Raw genomic sequence first — 18,846 nt, forward strand, 5'->3', positions numbered from 1 at the left:
GGTGGTAAGAAATGGTTGGATTATAGATATATTTTGAAGGTAGATCTATCAGAAGTTCCTGATGGATTCAGTGTGGGGTGTGAGAGAGAGAAGAGTCAAAGGTGAGTTCTAGGATATTAGCCTCTGTAGCTGGAAGGAGGGAGATGCCATTAACTGAGATAGGAAAGTAGGCAGGAACAGCGGCACTTGGGGAAAGATGAGCAGCTTGGTTTTGTACATTCTGAGTTTGTGGTGGGAGGTTGGTGTCCAAGTACAGGTGTTAGTAGAGTTGGATGCAGGAGTCTGGAGTCCATGGGACATGACATCATCCCTAAAACTTCAGTGGGTGGGAACTGGCTGCAGTCTGCCATGAAGGATTGTCATTAGGTGTGGGAGACCTATGGGGGTCAGTATCAGAAAGGATGTCGAAAGGGGGCTGAGGAGTTGGCTTCTGTTCAAATTAGCTTCAAAATAGGAAGAATCACTTGAGTCTCTTCCATCCACCCACCCATCCATCCAACCATCCATCCATCCATCCATCCGTCCATCCATCCATCCATCCATCCATCCCTCCTCCCATCCGTCCATCCATCCGTTCACCCTCTCAGATTGTAGGAACCAAAGTTCTTCCTGTACTTTCTCTGCCAGTCCTGGGGAGATTGATAGGCTCCAGGGGAAATTGATAGGGCTTCCTGGGAAGGCCCACAGGAATGTGGGTATGGGTACTGCTAGTGTGTGCATGCATCTAAGTGTGAATATATGCAGGTCTGTGAACATGAGTGCAGATATGTGTGCTTTTGTGTGAATACACCTCTGTGTCTGTACAGCCATGCTCTCTGTGTGCTGCATATACATGTAATTCATTCTATATACGCATAGTATGTATGAGTGTGTCCATGTATGCTGTTTTGCATACATGTCTGCATGAGTGTGCACATGCACCAGTATCAGGGCAAGCAGATAATTGTGTGGGATGTGTGTGTACATGTGTGTCTGCAGCTGCATATAGCTTTCATCCAACTGCTGCTGGGCTGTAGCTGCACTGCGTGGGAAGGAAGGGTTTTTGGAGGCATTGTGGGCACGCCCGTCCCCAAATTTCCTGAAGTAGGGCCAAGTCGTGCTGTATGTTTCATGGCAATAAGGTTTCCTGAGCGTATAAAATCTGGTCTGGGGCCTTCCGTGGGGGAGCCCGTTCCCTGGTGCCCACCTGCAGGAGCAGAGGGTTCCATCTCTTCCCTCCTTCCGCTCCCCTTGGCACGGGAACTTGACTTCTTGGCTGTTAATTGGGATCCAGACACACACAGCAGGTCTTGGCTCACGCCGTCGTCCTTGGCCTTCTTCCCAGGGCCGCTGCCCTTCAGAGGAGAAAGGGTTTGTACTCAGAGGAGGGACTGAGCCCAAGGTAGGAGCTCCATCATCACTTGTCTGGTAGCTGGAGGATATGGCTGAACATTGGCAATCCCCCCTTGGGTGGGCTTTGTGGTCCAGAGGGAGTAGCTGGAGTTGGGGGATGACGATGAGCATGCACTGAGGCATCTGAAAGACCTGGACCTCGTTCCTGCTTCTTCACCTACTAGCTGTGTGAGCTAGGGCAAGATCTTGACCTTGCTGAGAGTCAGTTTTCTCAGCTGTAAAATGGGAGTGCTCGTACTTTCCCCTTGGTTTCATTGAGGAGCTAAATGAACTTTTGGACCTGTTCTAGTTAGTATAGATATATAATGAAACTTAGTGGTTTGAAATAAGAAAAACACTTACATTGCTCACAAGTTGGGCAGTTTGGGCAAGGTGGGGGGGTGGGGCTGACATATCTCTTTTCCACTTGGGGTTAACTACGCAGAATGGGGGTGGGGGAACTGGATCGTCAAAGGCTGAGGGCCGTCTGATGGTTGATGCTGGCTGTTGGCTGAGACCTTAACTGGAGCTACTGGCTAGAGCAGCTGCCTGTGACCTCCCCATGTGGCCTGAGCTTCCTTACAACATGGTGGCCGGCTTCCAAGGACTAGAGTCTTGAGAGAGCCAGGTGAAGCTGTGTTGCCTTTGATGACCTGCCCTTGAAAGTTACACAGCGTCACTTTCACTGCATTCTGTTCTTCACTTGAGCCGTAACTTCTTGCTCAGATTCGTGGGGAGAGAGAACGGATTCACTCTTTTTGGTGGAGACCAGCAGTGATCTGAAAGAGCATGTGGAAATATTACAGTGACTGTTTTGGGAAGATACAGTCTGCTACATGCCCCAAGGGTTCCTCCTTCACTGCGCCCTGGGTCAGTGACATCTAACATTACGGGGAGGAGTGTCTGGGCATGTGGCCATGAAGCCCCACAGGTGTAACCCCACCCCCGCCCAAGGTGTCTCTGGTTCTGTGCTGCTCTTCCTGTTTCACAGGTGAGAAACCTGGGAGTGGGGGTCTTCACCCTCCAACCCTGCCGGGCTTCACGGGCCGAGGGAGCAGAGGTCTCAAGGAGCAGAGCCGAGGCCATGGTGAGGTGGCTGCGAGGCAGGTCCCAGCCAGGATGAGCAGAAATGTTCACTCACTTATCAAATATTTCCCAAGCACCTCCTGTGTGCCAGGCACTGTTCTAGGCTTCGAGGATGATGCAGCATTGAACAAAACAGGCAAGAATATGTATGCAGTAAAATAAATGGTATGTTAGATGGGAATGAGCTCCGTGGAAAAGAACAGAGCCGGGAAAGTGGACAAGGAGAGGGACTGGGCTGTGCAAGGTGGTCAGGGAGGCCTCACGGAGGTGGTGATGCTTCAGCAGCAACCTGAAGCAAGTGAGACAAGGAGCCACGCGGATACAGGGGTGGAGTGGGGGAGAGCCCTCCATGCAGAGGGAAGAGCAAGTGCAAAGGTCCTGAGGGGGAAATCATGCTGGTGTCTTCTAGGAAACGTGGTTGGAATGGGGCGAGCCGGGGTAGAGCAGAGGAGATTAGGTCAGAGGGAATGGCAGGGTGGGGGGCTGAGGGGGTGGGGTGGGTGGGGCACTGATTGTGTGGATCCCTGCACACAGAATGAACTTGGCTTCCAATTTAAGTGAAATGGGAAACCACTAGAGAATTTCTAGCACAGAAAGTGATGCTCTGACTGATGGTTTGTATCAGTCACCTATTGCTGAGTAACAAATCACCCTAAAACGTAGTGACTTAAGACAGCGATTTATTATTTCTTATGATTTTGTGAGTTGGCTGGATGGTTTCTTGCCTGGTTTCACCTGTGCTCACTCCCGTGGCCGCCTTCACCTGGAAGACTGGGTGGGGTGGGACATCCAAGCTGGCCTCACTCGTGTCTGGCCATCGGCGGGGGCTCCTCCATTCTCCTCCATGTGGCCTCTTGTCTTCCACTGGGTGAAACCGGTTACTTACGTGGCGGTCTCAGGGCTGCATTCCAAGAAAGCAAAGTGGAAGCTGCAAAGTCTCTTAAGGCCTAGGCCAGGAACAGCACAGCATCACTTCTGCCTTATTTTATTGGTTGAAGCAAGGTGGGAAACTGACCCGGTTTCACTGTGGGAAGGGACTGTACAAGGGTGTGAATACCAAGAAGCATGATTAATTGGGGGCTGTTTTGTAACTACCTACCACGTAGTTTACCAAGGTCTCTCTGGCTGCTGTGTTGATAATAGAATGAAAAAGGACAAAGACAAGAGACAGGGAAACCCATTAGGAGGCTTTCCAATATTATAGGCAAGAGATGCCTGTGGTTTGGATTGGGCTACTTATGGAGGAAGTGTGAAAAAGTGGTCAGATTCTGGGTATGTTTTTGAAGTAGAATCAACAGGATTTCCTGACGGGTTGGGTGTGGAGTGTGAGAGAAATGGATGAGTCGAGGGCAACTCCAGGGTTTTGGGCCTGAGCAATTGGAAACACGGAGTTGCCATTTACTGAGACGAAGAAGGCTAGAGGGAAGTACGGAGTTGTTGTTGGTTTTTTTTTTTTTTTTTGGAAAGGGTGGGATTAGGAGTTCAATTTTAGACATGTTGAATTTGAGATGCCTTTTAGGACATTCAACTGCAGATGTTAAGAGGCAGTTGGAAATATATGAGTCTGGAGTTCAGGAGAGAGGTCTAGGCTGGTTATGTAAAGCCGTGAGACTGAATGAGATCAGCAAAGGCCTGAGCTTGGATAGAAAAGAGAAGAGGACCAAGGATCACACTCTGGGGGACTCGACACGTCAAGGATATGGAAGCATCATGCTATCACAGTGAAATCAAGCGATGAGACCAACAATTCAATCCACCACACTCTATCAATGACCTTTCTATTTTTATTTGGGGGTAATTAAAAAAAAAAAACAAAAACAAAACCAGAAAAGCACAAAGAAGAAGATAACAATTTTCCATTTTCTCATCCCCTAGAATCAGCTACTCTTAACATCTTGGCCTGTTTGCTTCTACTTTTGTGATGTGACCATCCTTCTATATGTGTCTCTGTATATAAACCCAGATTTATGTTTTTAGAAATACTTTTGTTAAACTGAGGTTATCTGGTAATTTTAAAAACAGATTTATTGAGATGAAATTCAGGTATCATTCAATTTAAAGTACAAAATTTAATGGTTTTTAGTATATTCACAGAGGTTTGCAATCAACACCACATCAATTTTAGAACATTTTCATCACCTCAAAAAGAAACTTTATGAGACAATAGAATAAATGCATTTCTTGGGCTTCCTATAAAAAAAAAGAAACTTCATATTCATTATAAATCATTCACCATTTTCCCCTAACCATCCTCTATTCCAGCTCTAGGTAACTGCTAATCTGCTTTCTGCCTTTATAGATTTGCCTATTCTGGATATTTCCTGTAAATAGAATCATATAGTGTTTAATTCGTTTATATGAATTTACCTGAAGAAATTGAAGTGAAATCAAAGGACTTGGCTAACTTCAAGTTAATTTTAAAACTTTGGACTTATTGATGAATCCTGATCAGCTTTCTTATACCTCCACCTCCTCTCCCCAGTCTCCTGGTTTTTGTTAGTTATATTATTATTTTTACTTTTTCTAGATTTATAACACTCACAGTCTGTTCTCTCAATCCCAGATTTAAATAGATTCAACACTCATTCTCCATCTGTTGCATAGATGCTCCATTCCTGAGTTCTTCATTTTGGTTCAACTCCTAACTGAGTAGATTTTGTGGTTAAATAGTTTTTAATCCATTCTGTCCTCCTTTCCAAACCAAAAAGGGCTAGAGAGATGGTTTTCCTTTGGTTCATTTATGTTTGAGATTGTCTTCTCCTCTTTCCCTCTTTTCTTGAACAACAGTTCACTGGATGTGGTATTCTTGGCTCACATTTTCTTCGTTTCATTACTTTGCAAACATTTGTTCCATTGTCTTTTCGTATCAAATATTGCTGTGAAGAATGAAGTTTAAAAAAATCTTTCATATCGATTCACTTTTTCATCTGGATACCTGAAGATTACATTATTTATTCTTGAAATTCAGTGGCTTAGGTAGTGTATTAGTTATCTCTTGCTGTGTAACAAATCATCCCCAAATGTAGTCGTTTAAGACAGCACACATTTATTATCTCACAGTTTCTGTGGGTCAGGAATCCAGGCATAGCTTAGTTGGGTCCTCTGCTTCATGGTCTCTTGTAGGCTTCAATCAAGGCGTTGGCCCAGGGTCTGTGGTCTCATGTGAAGTCTCAACTAGGGAGGGATCTGCTTCCAAGCTCACTCAGTGGTTGTGGGCCGCATTCAGATCCTTCTGCGATGTTGGATTGAGGGCCTCAGCTCCTCATTGGCTATTGGCTGGAGTCTGCTCTCAGTTCCTTTGCTATGTTGGCTTCTTTCTTATGGCAGCTCCCTTCCTGAATATGTGTAGGCTGAGAAGGCAATAGAGGAGTCTATCAAGGGGAGTCACGGTCTTTTGTAACCTAATCACGGAAGTGGTATCCCATGACTTTTGCTGTATTCTGCTCATTAGAAGCACATCCCTAGGTCCAGCCCACACCCAGGGTGAGATACAAGAGGCAGGGGTCTCTGGAGCCATGTTAGAAGCTGCTTGCAACAGCTAGGATATATCTCAATGCTAAATATTCTATATCATATAAAAGTTTGTTCATAACAGTGTTCTTATCTGCTGAATCAGTACTGAGTATCCTCCTTCCCCCTCTCATCTCTTTGAATATTTCTTATGTTTGTTTATTTGTTGGGTTTTTTTTTTTTTTACCTGTGTTGGATCATCTTCTGGGCTGGGACTAAGGTGAGGCCAGCAAGGCATAAGGGCACACAATTTAAGGAGGCACTCACTCCCAGGGGCTAACCCTACACTTGCGCAACCCGGAGACTGAGTACCTCTTTAGATTTGGTACCCTATATGTCTCACTTGCTGTGCTCTAGTCCCAGCCCTGATCTACTTTACCTGTCTTTCATATCATTTACTTCTCTCTAAATGTTTTCTTCTTTTTCTTTTTTAAAGTTTTTTTTTTAATGTGGACCATTTTTTAAAGTCTTTATTGAACTTATTACAATATTGCTTCTGTTTTATGTTTTTTGTTTTTTTTTTTTTTTGGCCACGAGGCATGTGGGATCTTAGCTCCTTGACCAGGAATTGAACCCGCACCCCCTGCATTGGAAGGCAAAGTCTTTTTTTAAATTAATTAATTAATTAATTAATTAATTTATTTATTTATTTATGGCTGTGTTGGGTCTTCGTTTCTGTGCGAGGGCTTTCTCTAGTTGTGGCAAGTGGAGGCCACTCTTCATGGCGGTGCGCGGGCCTCTCACTATCGCAGCCTCTCTTGTTGCGGAGCACAGGCTCCAGACGCACAGGCTCAGTAATTGTGGCTCACGGGCCTAGTCGCTTCGCGGCATGTGGGATCTTCCCAGATTAGGGCTCGAACCCGTGTCCCCTGCATTAGCAGGCAGACTCTCAACCACTGCACCACCAGGGAAGCCCAGAAAGGCGAAGTCTTAACCACTGGACCACCAGGGAAGTCCCAATGTTTTCTTCTTTGTGTTTTTAAAAATTAGTCAATCTGTGAGATTATCTCAAGCCTTTCTCTATATTGGTGATTGTACTTTGTTTGATGTCTATTCTGTTTCTGACTGTTTTTAATTTATTAGTTCTGTAATAATGTTGTTTATTGCTTTGCTCCTCCATTTATTCCCTTAAGTCTGCAATATCCTTTTATATCTCATCCTATTGGGGGTTCATTTCATTTTTGAGCTCTTTCTTTATTGAATTACTGTTCAATATAGTTTGAAACAATTATAAGGAATTTCCTTCTGCTCCTTCTCCTATCATCTGTCTTGTAGGTTGGGTTCTTTTTTCTCCTTTCCTCCTTTTCTCTCTTCTTCCTTCTCCACCTTTCCCCCTTTCCATTTCCTCTGTTTCTCCCTCCCTCCCTCCCTCCGTCCCTCCCTCCCCCCTCCCTCCCTCTTCCTCCCTCTCCCTCCCTCTTTCTTTTTCTTTCTTTCTTTCTTTCTTTCTTTTCTTTCTTCCTTCCTTCCTTTCTTTCTTTCTTTCTTTCTTTCTTTCTTTTCTTTCTTTCTTTCTTTCTTTCTTTCTTTCTTTCTTTCTTTCTTTCTTTCTTTCTTTCTTTCTTTCTTTCTTTCCTTTCTTTCTTTCTTTCTTTCTTTCTTTCTTTCTTTCTTTCTTTCTTTCTTTCTTTCTTTCTTTCTTTCTTTCTTTCTCTCTCTCTCTCTCCCCCCTCCCTCCCCCTCCCTCCCTCCCTTCCTCCCTTCCTTCCTTCTTTCTTTCTTTCTTTCTTTCTTTCTTCTCTCTCTTCCCTCCCTCCCTCTTCCTCCCTCTCCCTCCCTCTTTCTTTCTTTTCTTTCTTTCTTTCTTTCTTTCTTTCTTTCTTTCTTTCTTTCTTTCTTTCTTTCTTTCTTTCTTTTTCTTTCTTCTTTCTCTCTCTCTCTCTCTCCCTCCCTCCCTCCCTCCCTCCCTCCCTTCCTTCCTTCTTTCTTTCTTTCTTTCTTTCTTCTCTCTCTTCCCTCCCTCCCTCTCTTCCTACCTCATTCCCTCTCTCACTCTCTCTCTCTGTTTTGTTTTTTTTTTTTGTATGTTTGCATAGTTCATGTACTGAGTGCTTTCTCCAGCCTGGGTGTGGGCAGCTCTGCTCTGATACTGAATTTGCTTTGATATAGTGTGGGTGACTCTTTATATTCTTCTACTCTCTTCCTGCCTTCTCTGTGACTATTCTCTTCCCCAAAGGGGCTGCAGTTGGAGAGTTGAGTGTTAGGTTTTCTGTCGCCTGAGGGAATTGCAGGGCTCAGGTAAGGCAGGAGGGGCTTTGTTAGGACACCTGGGCTCTGCTCTCTCTTCTGGGATTTAGGTAAATGCTCTATCACAGGGTTCATTCTACTTAATTACTGGGCCTTAGGCCCAGTAAAAAACAGTAAAAAAATTACTGTTTTTAGGCCTTAGGTGGAGTCAGTAACTGGAGTCATTTATTCACTTTCTCCACTTTTGCCCATTTCTCCCCAGCAGCTTTTCCCACTGGTTCTCAGTTAAGAGTGGAAACAAAGGACCCCTGCTCAGTTTATTTCCCTCTAGATGTTGGGGTTTTGGAGGATAGCCCTGGGGAGGGAGGAGCTGAGAAGGGTTATATTCTCTACTTTACTCCAGAATTATCTGTTTTTTTTGCCTTGGCTGCCAATATTTAATACTTACCTCATTAGGCATTTTTTTTCCTTTGGTGAAAAACGTTTCCCCCCACCCCCGACACTACTTTTTACTTTTGGGGGAAGGGAAGTCTATGGTGCAATTGCAACCCTCCGTTTTTACACAGGAGTTGCCCCAGATGATCTTTAAGGCTCCTTCCAGCCCAAACTAGATCGTAACTCTGAGTTCCCTACTGGCCCAAGGAGGAATGTGGCCACCATGACACAGAGCAGAGCCAGCTTGGCGGTCACTGAGGCCTTTACATCCGGGAAGGGATGCTGCCCTTCTCAGCCTTGGCAATTCCTGAGCGAGGACCAAAGATGGAGGCCCAGTATTTGCCGAGCCTGGTGCCCACAAGGGAGCCTTGCGTGATGGTTGGCAGGGAGCAGTCAGGATGTGTGTCCATTGTAGCTGTGGTCCGGGTCAGCTAAGGATTCCAGGGTTGGCTATGGGATCTGCTCTCACCCCTGGGTGGCCCAGACAGCTGGGCCGTGCAGGTGCCCCAGCTTGGGGGAATCTCTCCTACCACTTGGCCCTTGCGGGTTTTTTGGACAAGCCTATTTATTTATTTATTTAGGCTGCGCCAGGTCTTAGTTGCCGCATGCGGGATCTTTAGTTGTGGCACGCGAACTCTTAGTTGCGGCATGTGGGATCTAGTTCCTTGACCAGGGATCGAACCCAGGCCCCCTGCTTTGGGAGCAAGGAGTCTTAGCCACAGGACCACCAGGGAAGTCCCAGCCCTTTTGCTCTTGTGTCTTGGGCTGGAGTAACTGGGCCTTGCCAGAGGCTGCCTCCAAGGGGCTGAGAGAGGCCCACCTACCCTTCCTCTGAGGACCCCACTTGCCTGCTGGGATCTAGCAGGTGTCTCTTCTTGGATGGGCAGCAGAGCCTGCAGTATCAGCTGGGTTCTCCAGGAGGACTGGGGCTCATTCCCCATCTGCCTGCCTACCAGGCTGCTGGGCCCTTGCTGGCCCATGGGAGCTGGGCGGTACCCTTGTGCCCTAAAGACAGTCCCTGCAATTACAGGTTGGCAGGCCCAGGGGAGAAGCGTGCCAGCCGGCCCGGCAGCTTGCTGGTGGCCAGTCTGTGCCAGGCACCTGCATCCTGACTGGCTCAATCACACTGGGTGAAGAGTTGACCTGTGCAAGGGGAGGATTGGCCTTACCTCTGCCTGAGTCTCCACAAGCCCATGGGAGACATTTGCTTTCTCCCTACCTGGGAGCACCTAGAATCCATTCTTTGCAGTTCAGAGATCAGTTACTGCCCAGTTGGAAGACTGAGATGGACCAAAGTGAAGACACTGTCCCTTCCACTCCACAGGGGCTGAGCCTTCTCTGGGGCAGGTGCTCCAGCTTCCCTCCTGCTCCCTGCCCATGCCCACCTGTGCGTGCAGGTGTACGTGAGGAGGGGTGTCTACGTGTGTGAAGGTATGAGTGTGTGCATGTCCGAGTGCAGGTGTGCACATGAGTGCAAAGGCAAGAGCATGTTTGCGTACATGTATACGTGTGTGTGTGCCCGTGTGATGGTGCACAACTTGCTGTCCACTTTATAAGACCACAAGCATGCACATGTACACGCTAGGCTGTTTTCCAGCAAGTTCTGTACCAGGGTCGTCAGCCGCCGTCTGTTTGGTTGATACTCTCGCCACACATATTTTAATACTTAGAATGTCATCCCTGTTACCTGCTTCTGTATGTGTCTTTGTGGTGTGTGAGTTTTGCATGTGTGTCCCAGGTTATGGGTCTAGGTATGTGTGCACGGGTCTTGGAGCTCTTGTGTGTGTGTGTGAGGTCTTGAGGATGCACGTGTCTGTGCGTGCTTGCGTGGTTGTGTGTTATGTGAGTGCATGTGCATGTGTCAGTGTGTGTGTGGGGGGTGTGTGTGTGTGTGTGTGGTGTGTGTGTGCGTGGTGTGTGTGTGCGTGGTGTGTGTGTGTGTGGTGTGTGTGTGTGTGGTGTGTGGTGTGTGTGTGTGGTGTGTGGTGTGTGTGGTGTGTGTGTGTGGTGTGTGTGTGGTGTGTGTGTGTGTGGTGTGTGTGTGGTGTGTGTGTGTGTGTGTGGTGTGTGTGTGTGTGTGTGGTGTGTGTGTGTGTGTGTGTGGTGTGTGTGTGTGTGTGGTGTGTGTGTGTGTGTGTGTGGTGTGTGTGTGTGTGTGTGTGTGTGGGGTGTGTGTGTGTGGTGTGTGTACGCCTCTCTGGCCGGGGGTGACTAAAGCCAGAAATATGCACCATCACCGCCCCAACTCGAGGGGGAAATCCTCTTGAGTCTGAAATGGAAAGGCCAGGGGTTGAGGGGCTCCACGCTTCTCAGGCAGCATTCCCAGGCCCTATCACCCAGGGAGACGGAGTCAGGGTGCAGGGAACCATGAACAGGCACTAAGGGGACAAGGGCAGATTTCCCATTTCCCTTTCGGAAGTCCCCTCCGGGGCTGCTGTCAGGAGGGATGGTGGGGCCTGGGAAACTGGAGGGGCGGAGGGACGGGGGAGGCCTGGACCAGGCCAGCAGCAGTGGCCGGGAGGAGGGGGCAGATCTGAGGGACATTTAGGATGCAGAATGGGCAGGAATCGGTGTCTGGAGGGGTGCGAAGGCGAGCACGGCATGTAGGAGCCCCCCGCCTTCCCTTTTCCGTGTCTGGCCACTTGGGCAGCTTGCTGGCGGCCAGCCTGTGGGTGAGGCCTGTATCCTGGCTACCTCAAGCACCCTGGGCGAGGACAGTAACGTGGGGGGCCAGGAGGAGAGAGCAGGTCTGGGGACCTGGTCAGTGCGAGGGGCCTGTGGCCGTGCAGAAGAGGGCGTCCAGGGGGCTGAGGGGCCTGTGTGGGAGGAACTTTGAACAGTCTGCTGGCTACATTCTTCACCGTGACTTAACTTCAGACCAGGGCCCTTCTTGTTTGTTTCGTTTTTTAACTGTGGAACGCAAGTCTGCGTTGGTCGTGGAGGCCGCGGGCTTCTCAGACCCGATTTGCACACAGACCCACTGAAGTTATCTCACAGCTTTAAAAGCAAAGGCTGTTGGTGGTGGAGGGGGCTGCCGGGGCGCTGGGCCGCCCCACCGTTGTAGCGCTGGGGAAACCAAGGCGCAGAGGGTGGTGACCTCCAAGGGTGGCCCCACATGGCCAGGTCACACCTCTTTGATGGGGTGTCCCTCCTTGAGCCCAGGCAGCCGCCTCGGGAGACTCTGTAATTACGGGATTAGGAGGTGGCCTCTCCCCAGCTGGGCCTTTCGCCCCTCAAAGCCTCCGCGTGGAGGCGGGGATTTGGTGGCTTGGGGTGGGTTTCCAGGTGTGTCTGAGGAAACCTGGCATCCTCAGGCAGCTTGTTCAGCCTGAAAGTCCCCATTGTGGCTGCAGCCTCCCTCCGATCGGCCCTATTTTGGGGTCAGGATCCACCCTGCTCCAGCTGGAGGAAGGAAAAGGTGTATTTCAGCATGTCCCGTGGGTGTGGGGCAGCAGCGGGGAGACCGCAGCATCCGCAGAGAGCAGGCACCGTGTGGCTGGCCCCCCCCCCCCCCCCCCCCCCGCTATGGAGGGTAGGACGCCTTTGAGCTGGAAGTGGGAGGAGGGCAGTGGCCTGGCAGTCCTGGTGGAGGTGGGAGTCGAGGGAAGGATGGGTGTGAGCTGCCCTCATGTTGGTCCCAGGAGGCCGGGTTGGCAGACCCTGTGGGGCTGGAATGCGGGTCTGCAGCCTGCCTGGGCCCCGCCTAAGGCTCGCCAGCTGGCCACTTCCTGATTCCCACCCCTGTGGGTGCCCAGCCCCGGGCCCAGAGGGAGGCCCGCCCAGCCCTCAAGCGTTCCCCAGTCTGTGGAGGGCCAAGGGCTGGTGAGACTGGGAGAAGACACCCGCTGCTCCCCCTCCCCAGTGGGTCCTGCCGTCTCTCCCTCCGCAGCCCTGGGCCACACTCCTGCCCGCCCAGCCTGGTGGGCGCCTTCCAGCCTCCTCGCCTCTGCTTACTAGGGTTCTCTGCCTGGCATGGCCTTGGGGCTCTTCTAGACCCATGCTGATCCTGCCCATCCTTCGGGGCTCTGCTCAATGCCACCTCCACCTGGAAGCCCTCCCCATCCTGGGCTTTCCTCTGACTTCCCTCGTGCCGGCCTCGCCCAGCACTGTGGTCGCTGGGGCCTCTCGGAGTCTCCCCCCGACCTCACCGACAGCTTTCTGTCCCTCACCTTGCCGCAGGGGAGAGGGGCTCACCAGAAAGTGGCTTGATGTGTGACCCTGGGCCTGAGTCTTCTCATTTGTGGAGTGGATGTAATGATACGCGTCTTAGGAGGCGGCTGAGAGTTGGATGGGTGACAGAAGTGGACGTGCCTGGCGCGCAGTCAGTGTGCAGGCAGTGGCCCTTTGGTTCCTCTGTCCTGGGTGCTCGTAGGCCTTTGGGATCCAGAGCCTGGGCTGCCCCAGGCACAGCCCCGTGACTCCAGGAATGACTAATTCCACTCCAGCAATAAGCCCTTAGAAGCTCTGACAAATGAGACTTTTCCCCTCCTTCTTGCTGCTTCATTAAACTCTTCTTGAGAGACAGGAATGAGGATTGTCCTAATCCTTTGGCACGAGGTAGGGGGTTCAGGGAGCTGGGAGAGACAGGCACACAGCGGCCTCCAGATAGCGAGGCAGAGGGTGGGCACACAAGGGTATCCCAGCCCCACAGGTGCCCGGGGTAGGGGTGGGCGCTGGACGGGGGCCGGAAGCCTCGTGTTTCAGGATGGCTTTGCCCTGGGCCAGCTGGCAACCTCAGACAAGCCCTGGCCCTGACCCGGGCACAGTTTACCGTCTCAGCCTTGCTCACCTCCCGGTGCTGCTCTCGGGGTCTGGGAAGGGGAAGGCCTGGGAGGGGCTGTTGACAGGAGGCCTGGACTGGGCAGTCTGGCTGGCATGCAGTAGGCACCTCCTTAGTGTACACAGGCCTCAGGGGAACAAAGGGGAGGGTGGGCAAGCCCTGGACCTTTCTCCTCTGTTTCCCCACCTTTATTTATTTATTTATTTATTTGAAAAAAAATTTTTTATTTATTATTTATTTTATTTATTTATTTTGGATGTGCCGGGTCTCAGTTGCGGCACATGGGATCTTTAGTTGCAGCATGTGGACTTGTTAGTCGCAGCATGTGGACTCTTCGTTGCAGCATGCCTGCAGGATCTAGTTCCCCGACCAGGGATCGAACCCGGGCCCCCTGCATTGGGAGCGCGGAGTCTTACCCACTGGACCACCAGGGAAGTGCCTGTTTCTCCACCTTTAAACGTGGCCTGGGAGTCCTGGCTGCCTCCCTGGGTGACCTCAGTGGCTAGACCCTGGGGGCCGTCCATCAGGGGGAGTGCTCTTCCCAGGCCCAGGCCCTGGCACTCCTCTCTGGGTCACGGCCGCCATTCTGCCCAGATGGGAATGTCTACCTACTCTGGAGGCTGCCGCAACTGGGAAAACAAGTTGCAAACCTCACCCACCCCAGTAAGTCTCGATGGGTCCTTCCTCTGGGCAGCCTCAGGAAGAAGGCTGTTTCTTCTGGGAAGAAACAGCGTGGGGAGGGGCTGGTGACTGAGATCCAGGGAGCCTCCTCCCGGCCACCGTTTGTTCACAGGTGTTCCTGGCCCTCGGGGAGCTGCTCCTGTCCTGCAACTGGGCGGTGGTTGCTGACATCTTGCTGGTAGGTGTGGGAGTCGGAACGGAGGGCTGGTCCTGGGGCCTCTTGAGCAGGGGCAGCTGGAGTCTGTCCTGCTCAGGGCTGGACTTCTGCTGTGGAGTGGCCTAGAGGTCAGGAGGGGCTTCAGAGACCATGGGGTAGGGGACCAAGGTCAATGAACAGTCACCTTGGACCAGGGGCCTCCCTGACAGTCTCAGACATATCCTTTGACCATCACTCCCATTTTGTAGATGAGCAAATGGAGGCTCAGAGAGGGCAGGTGCCTGAACCAAGGTCACACAGCCTGCAGAGGCACTGAGCCAAGACTGGGGCCCGGGCTTTTTGACTCCAGGCCTCCCTCCCTCTTTCTTGACTGCACTTCTCAGCAAGCAGGCTCCTTGGCCTCCACTCTGGGTGTGCAGACAGGGATGCCGGACTTCAGGGCCACTGAGCCCAGGTGGGTCCAGGCCTCCCCAGCTCCCATATCATGGGCTGCAAGGCAAGGGGCCGGCTCAGGCTATAATGAGGGCTGATGCTATCCTGACCCCATGACTGCTAGGTCCAGAGTCTAGCAGGACCCTCCCTGAGCCTCACACTCTCCGTCCAGCCTCCCTGCCTCCTTCTAGGAGATGTGCAGGGAAATTTTTTGAACACTGAAGGGCTGTGCCCTTGTGGATTACACAGGGTCCCAGACCTGGGGACACCCCAAGATCCCTCCTCCTGCCTCCTGGCAGTCCAGGGCTGGGTGGGCATGAGGGAACCAGAGCAGCTTGCAGTCGGCTGAGAACTGTCCTAAAGGGGGGTCTAGTGCAGGGGCACGAACCTGGATTCAGGAAACAGACCTGGGTTTCAGCCCTGCTTCTGCCACCTACTAGCTGTGTGTGACCTAGGCGAGTCACTTTGTGTCGCCGAACCTCAGATTCCCTATGTGGAAAATGGGGATGAAAATACCTGCTGGATTATTGTGAGGGTGAAATGAGATTATCCATGTAAAGCTTTTGCCCTGTGCCTGGCACAGAGAATGCTGGCTGGGATTCTGATAGCAAGTCAGCGGTTCCTACTTTCTCATCTTCCATCTCCCAAAGAAGTCCTGGCGTCCTGGAATCTGAGTTTGAAAGGGCTGTGGGGAAGTGTAGTCATCTAATTAGCCAAGAAAACCTGCTTGAATACTGCTGTGGACGGGAGGCTCACTGTCTGTCTAGATGCTCTGGCCCTCTTCTTGGCACAGGCTCAGCGGATGTAGACAGGGCTGTCCTGTCTTTGACTCCTGGGTGGGTGTATCAGCTGCAGGGCTGGCGGGTCTTCTCTTTTCCTCCCTCCAGGCAGGAGACTTGGGTTCCATCCCAGACTCAGCCATAGACCTGCTGAACGGCCTTGGGCCTCAGTTTCCTTGTCTATAAAAAGGGGTAATCATAACCAGCCTGGCGGGGTAAGCAAGATAGCCTGAAGGAAAGCCCTCGGTATATGGAATCGTGCTGGCAAATGTCCTTTTTGTTTGTTTGTTTTGGCCGAGCTGCGCAGTACGTGGCACCTTACTTCCCCGATCAGGGATTGAACCCGTGTCCCCTGCATTGGAAGTGTGGAACCGCTAGGGAAGTCCCAGGCGAACGTTGTCCTGAGTGGGGCTGCCCACTTGTCCTCTGAATCCTGCCCCCTGCGGCTTCCTCCACGTCCCCACCCCCAGCCTGCTCCCTGCTCCACATGGCAGCGCTGCAGATATGTGAAGACTGCGCCTGTGTGTCCCCCACCCCCCGCCCACCGTGTCTGTGTTTGCAGATGATTAACCTGGCAGAGCCAGGCTCTTTGTAGAGCTCTGTGTGGGCTGGGGGCAGGAGAGGAGGGGTGAGGGGGCCAGTCAGCCATAGTCTGAGCCATCTGGGTCTGCTGGGGAGCTGGCTGGCACTGCCCAGGGGGCCGGGCTGGGCATGATCCAGCCTACTGAGTGCTCCCCATGGTCCTCCCCTGGCTTGGAGGCCTCCAGCCCCTAAAGCTTAGTGGGGCCTGTCATCCCAGGAGGGCTTCTAGCCCCCCTTCCCCTGCCTCCCCACCTTCCCAAAGCCCCTCAGTGGAGGACAGCCTTGTGACACTTTGGTGGCCGGAGCTGGACCAGTCCCTGCGGTTCTTGGAGCTCCGTCCCCTGACAGAGAGAGGGGGAAGGCTCCAGTGGGGAGTGGTCTCCGGCAGTGGGGGGCTCCCAGCTGTGGGGTGGAGGGCAGACAGACGGCAGCGGGGGGCAGGGTGCAGAAGGGTGGGAGGTGACGTGACCTGGAGCGTAAGAAGCTGCGCAGGGGAGAGAGGAGAGAGGGGGTGGTAGCTGGAGTTGGCAGGTCACAGGTAGCTGGGGTTGCTTTTCTAGAGGTGAGGCAGGAGCAGGCTCCAGGGGGCCGGAGGGGAGATGGGTGGAGAGAGGCCAGCAGTGGGTGGGATGGGGCTGGGGAGGAAGCAGCCTGGAGCAAGGCAGGGGCAGGAAGTGTGGCAACACTGGTGTGGCAGGAAGTGCAGGGAGGTCCCTGCTGGCTGCCCTTGCTCCTGAAGCACAGAAGGTGAGAGGGCAGCAGAGCCCAGGAGCCAGGATTCTGGAACCGTCCCCCTGCTTCCACTCCCAGCCCTGCGCCTCTCTGGCTGGCCTTGGTTTGCTCAAGTGTGCAGTGGGTAGAAAGGTGGTACCTACCTACCAGTTACGCCCAGGCTACGCGGGCAGAGTGAGCTGAGCCCGTATCACGCACGTTCCTGAGGGGTTGCTGTGGGCTCCATGGCCCCATGTCAGTCCTGCCTCAGGGACACGGCTCTCTTTGATCTGCTTATCCACAAGGAGGAGAATCCAGATTCTCTCTGGGGAAGAGATCTCAGGGGCTCTTCAGTGGTTCTCAAACTTCACTGAGCGTAAGAATCAGGTTTGGGGGAGCTTGTTACAAATTCAGCTTCCAGGCCCTCTGTCTTCAGAGTCTGATTCAGTTGGGTCCATGTTGGGTCGAGGGATCTGCATTGCTCTCGAATGTCCTGCGTGATCCTGGTAGAGCTTTCCTCAGAGCACACTGGAGAACACTGGTCTAGTGGGGCCAGCTCCCCAGCTCGTGAAACCTCTGCGAAATTCTGACTAGTGCAGTCCCTCCCCTTGTTCACCTACTCTCTGACGGGGAGCTCACTCTCTGCACGCTGGGAAGCCCCTACCTCCTGGTGGGTCAGTTAATAAAAAGGACCTTGGCTCGTCACAGCCAAGACCCACCTCCGGCAACCTCGCCCTGCCCGGCGGGGCCTCGGAGCGCCTTGCTTCCTGGAAGGCTGGAGAGTGTGTCTCCCCAGATGAGCTCCCTGCTTCCCCAGACCTACTGATGGGGTCTCTGGCTCCCTCCCCACCCTGCTGTCTGTCTGGGCCCCGCTCCAGCTTACCCACCGCCAGCCATGGGTAGTAGGGTAGAAGGGGGACTCGCTCCAGGTCTGTCCTCCAGGGTGCTGGAAATCCGCCACCAGGCTCACCTCCCACCTCCTCAGCACATCGCCACGCCCTCCCCCTGCGGGGTCCTCACCCTCCTGTTCTCCCTCTGTCCGGTCTCCGTGCTTCCCTGCCCTGCCTGCTGCCCCTAGGTAGCTGTCTGCTCACTTGTCTGTCTCACCCTCCCAGGGGTGTCTGGGTGGGAGGGCTGAGTGGGGAACGTGAGGCAGGCTGCCAGGGAGTCTGCACCTGGTGACTGGTGCGGTAACCGGTGACCGACTTTCCGCACTCCCTGATGCACGCCCTTGACTGGCGCTGGTTATGCCCCTGGGTATAAAGGCAACAGCTCTTCTAAGAAGGGCGAGTCAAAAACAGAGGGGTTTTTGTCTTGGAATAGAGTGAGCCTGGAGTTTGGGGAACCCAAAAGCCTCTAAACTTCTAAAATTACCTGCTGGGCTCTCCAGCTGCTGGTGGCTCCATGGAGACCCCGGGGACCCAGAACAGGCAGGGGGAGACCTACCTCTCCCGCCACTGGCATCAGGGGCTGGTCCAGGTCCCGCAGGCTGGAGTTCCTGGGAGGGGAGGAAGGGAGGGTCCAACCAGCCCCTGCATGGACTTTTCTGGACACTCAGAGTCCATCTTCGAGGAGGCCCTCCCCTTCTGCCCAGAACCACCAGTGAGTAATCACATAATTATGGGGTGAGAAGGAAGCACTTGGAGAAGGTGCAAAGCTGTGGTCAGTTCCTTCTCAGGCTTGTTGGCAGGTCCAGGTGATGGGTGGGAGGCCCGGCCTCTCTCACCACCTGTACAGAGTGGCTCAGCGCCGGTGACTCCAGGACCAGCCGGTCACCCTCAAGAGTGACTCTCGCTGCTCTGCCCTGCCCACCCGCAAACCCCTCTCTCCAGTCCCCGGGCTCTGGCCTTCACACCTTGGCTCACACCGTCCCCTGTCTGGAGTTCCCTTCCCTGCTCTCGCTGCCAGTTAGCGGTTTTCGGGGCTAGGGGTGAGCTTGTCCTCTTGGTTCTTCTCACTGTTTTCCAAATGTTCTATAAAAAATGTGTAAATATTGCTGGAAAGTTTCCTCCTTGCTTCTAACAGCAGAATGGTCAAAGGTCAGACCCTGGAGAAGGAGGCCTGGGATCAAATCTCAGCCCTGCTATTTCCTGGCTGGGTGACCCTGGGCAAGTTACTCACCCTCTCTGTGGAGG

The 18,846-nt window shown here is 52.5% G+C and overlaps 1 protein-coding gene across 1 annotated transcript in view; it reads left to right on the forward strand.

The window, feature by feature from the left end:
* SPNS3 (SPNS lysolipid transporter 3, sphingosine-1-phosphate (putative)) overlaps positions 1 to 18,846 on the forward strand; it is a 44,847-nt gene that overhangs the window by 22,926 nt on the left and 3,075 nt on the right. Inside the window, exon 9 of the mRNA XM_068530500.1 lies at positions 14,163 to 14,228. Within this exon, the coding sequence (XP_068386601.1) occupies positions 14,163 to 14,228 (66 nt within the window). The remainder of the gene's footprint in view (positions 1 to 14,162; positions 14,229 to 18,846) is intronic.

Source organism: Eschrichtius robustus, chromosome 20 (genome assembly GCF_028021215.1).
Source record: "Eschrichtius robustus isolate mEscRob2 chromosome 20, mEscRob2.pri, whole genome shotgun sequence".
Classification (NCBI taxonomy): domain Eukaryota; kingdom Metazoa; phylum Chordata; class Mammalia; order Artiodactyla; family Eschrichtiidae; genus Eschrichtius; species Eschrichtius robustus.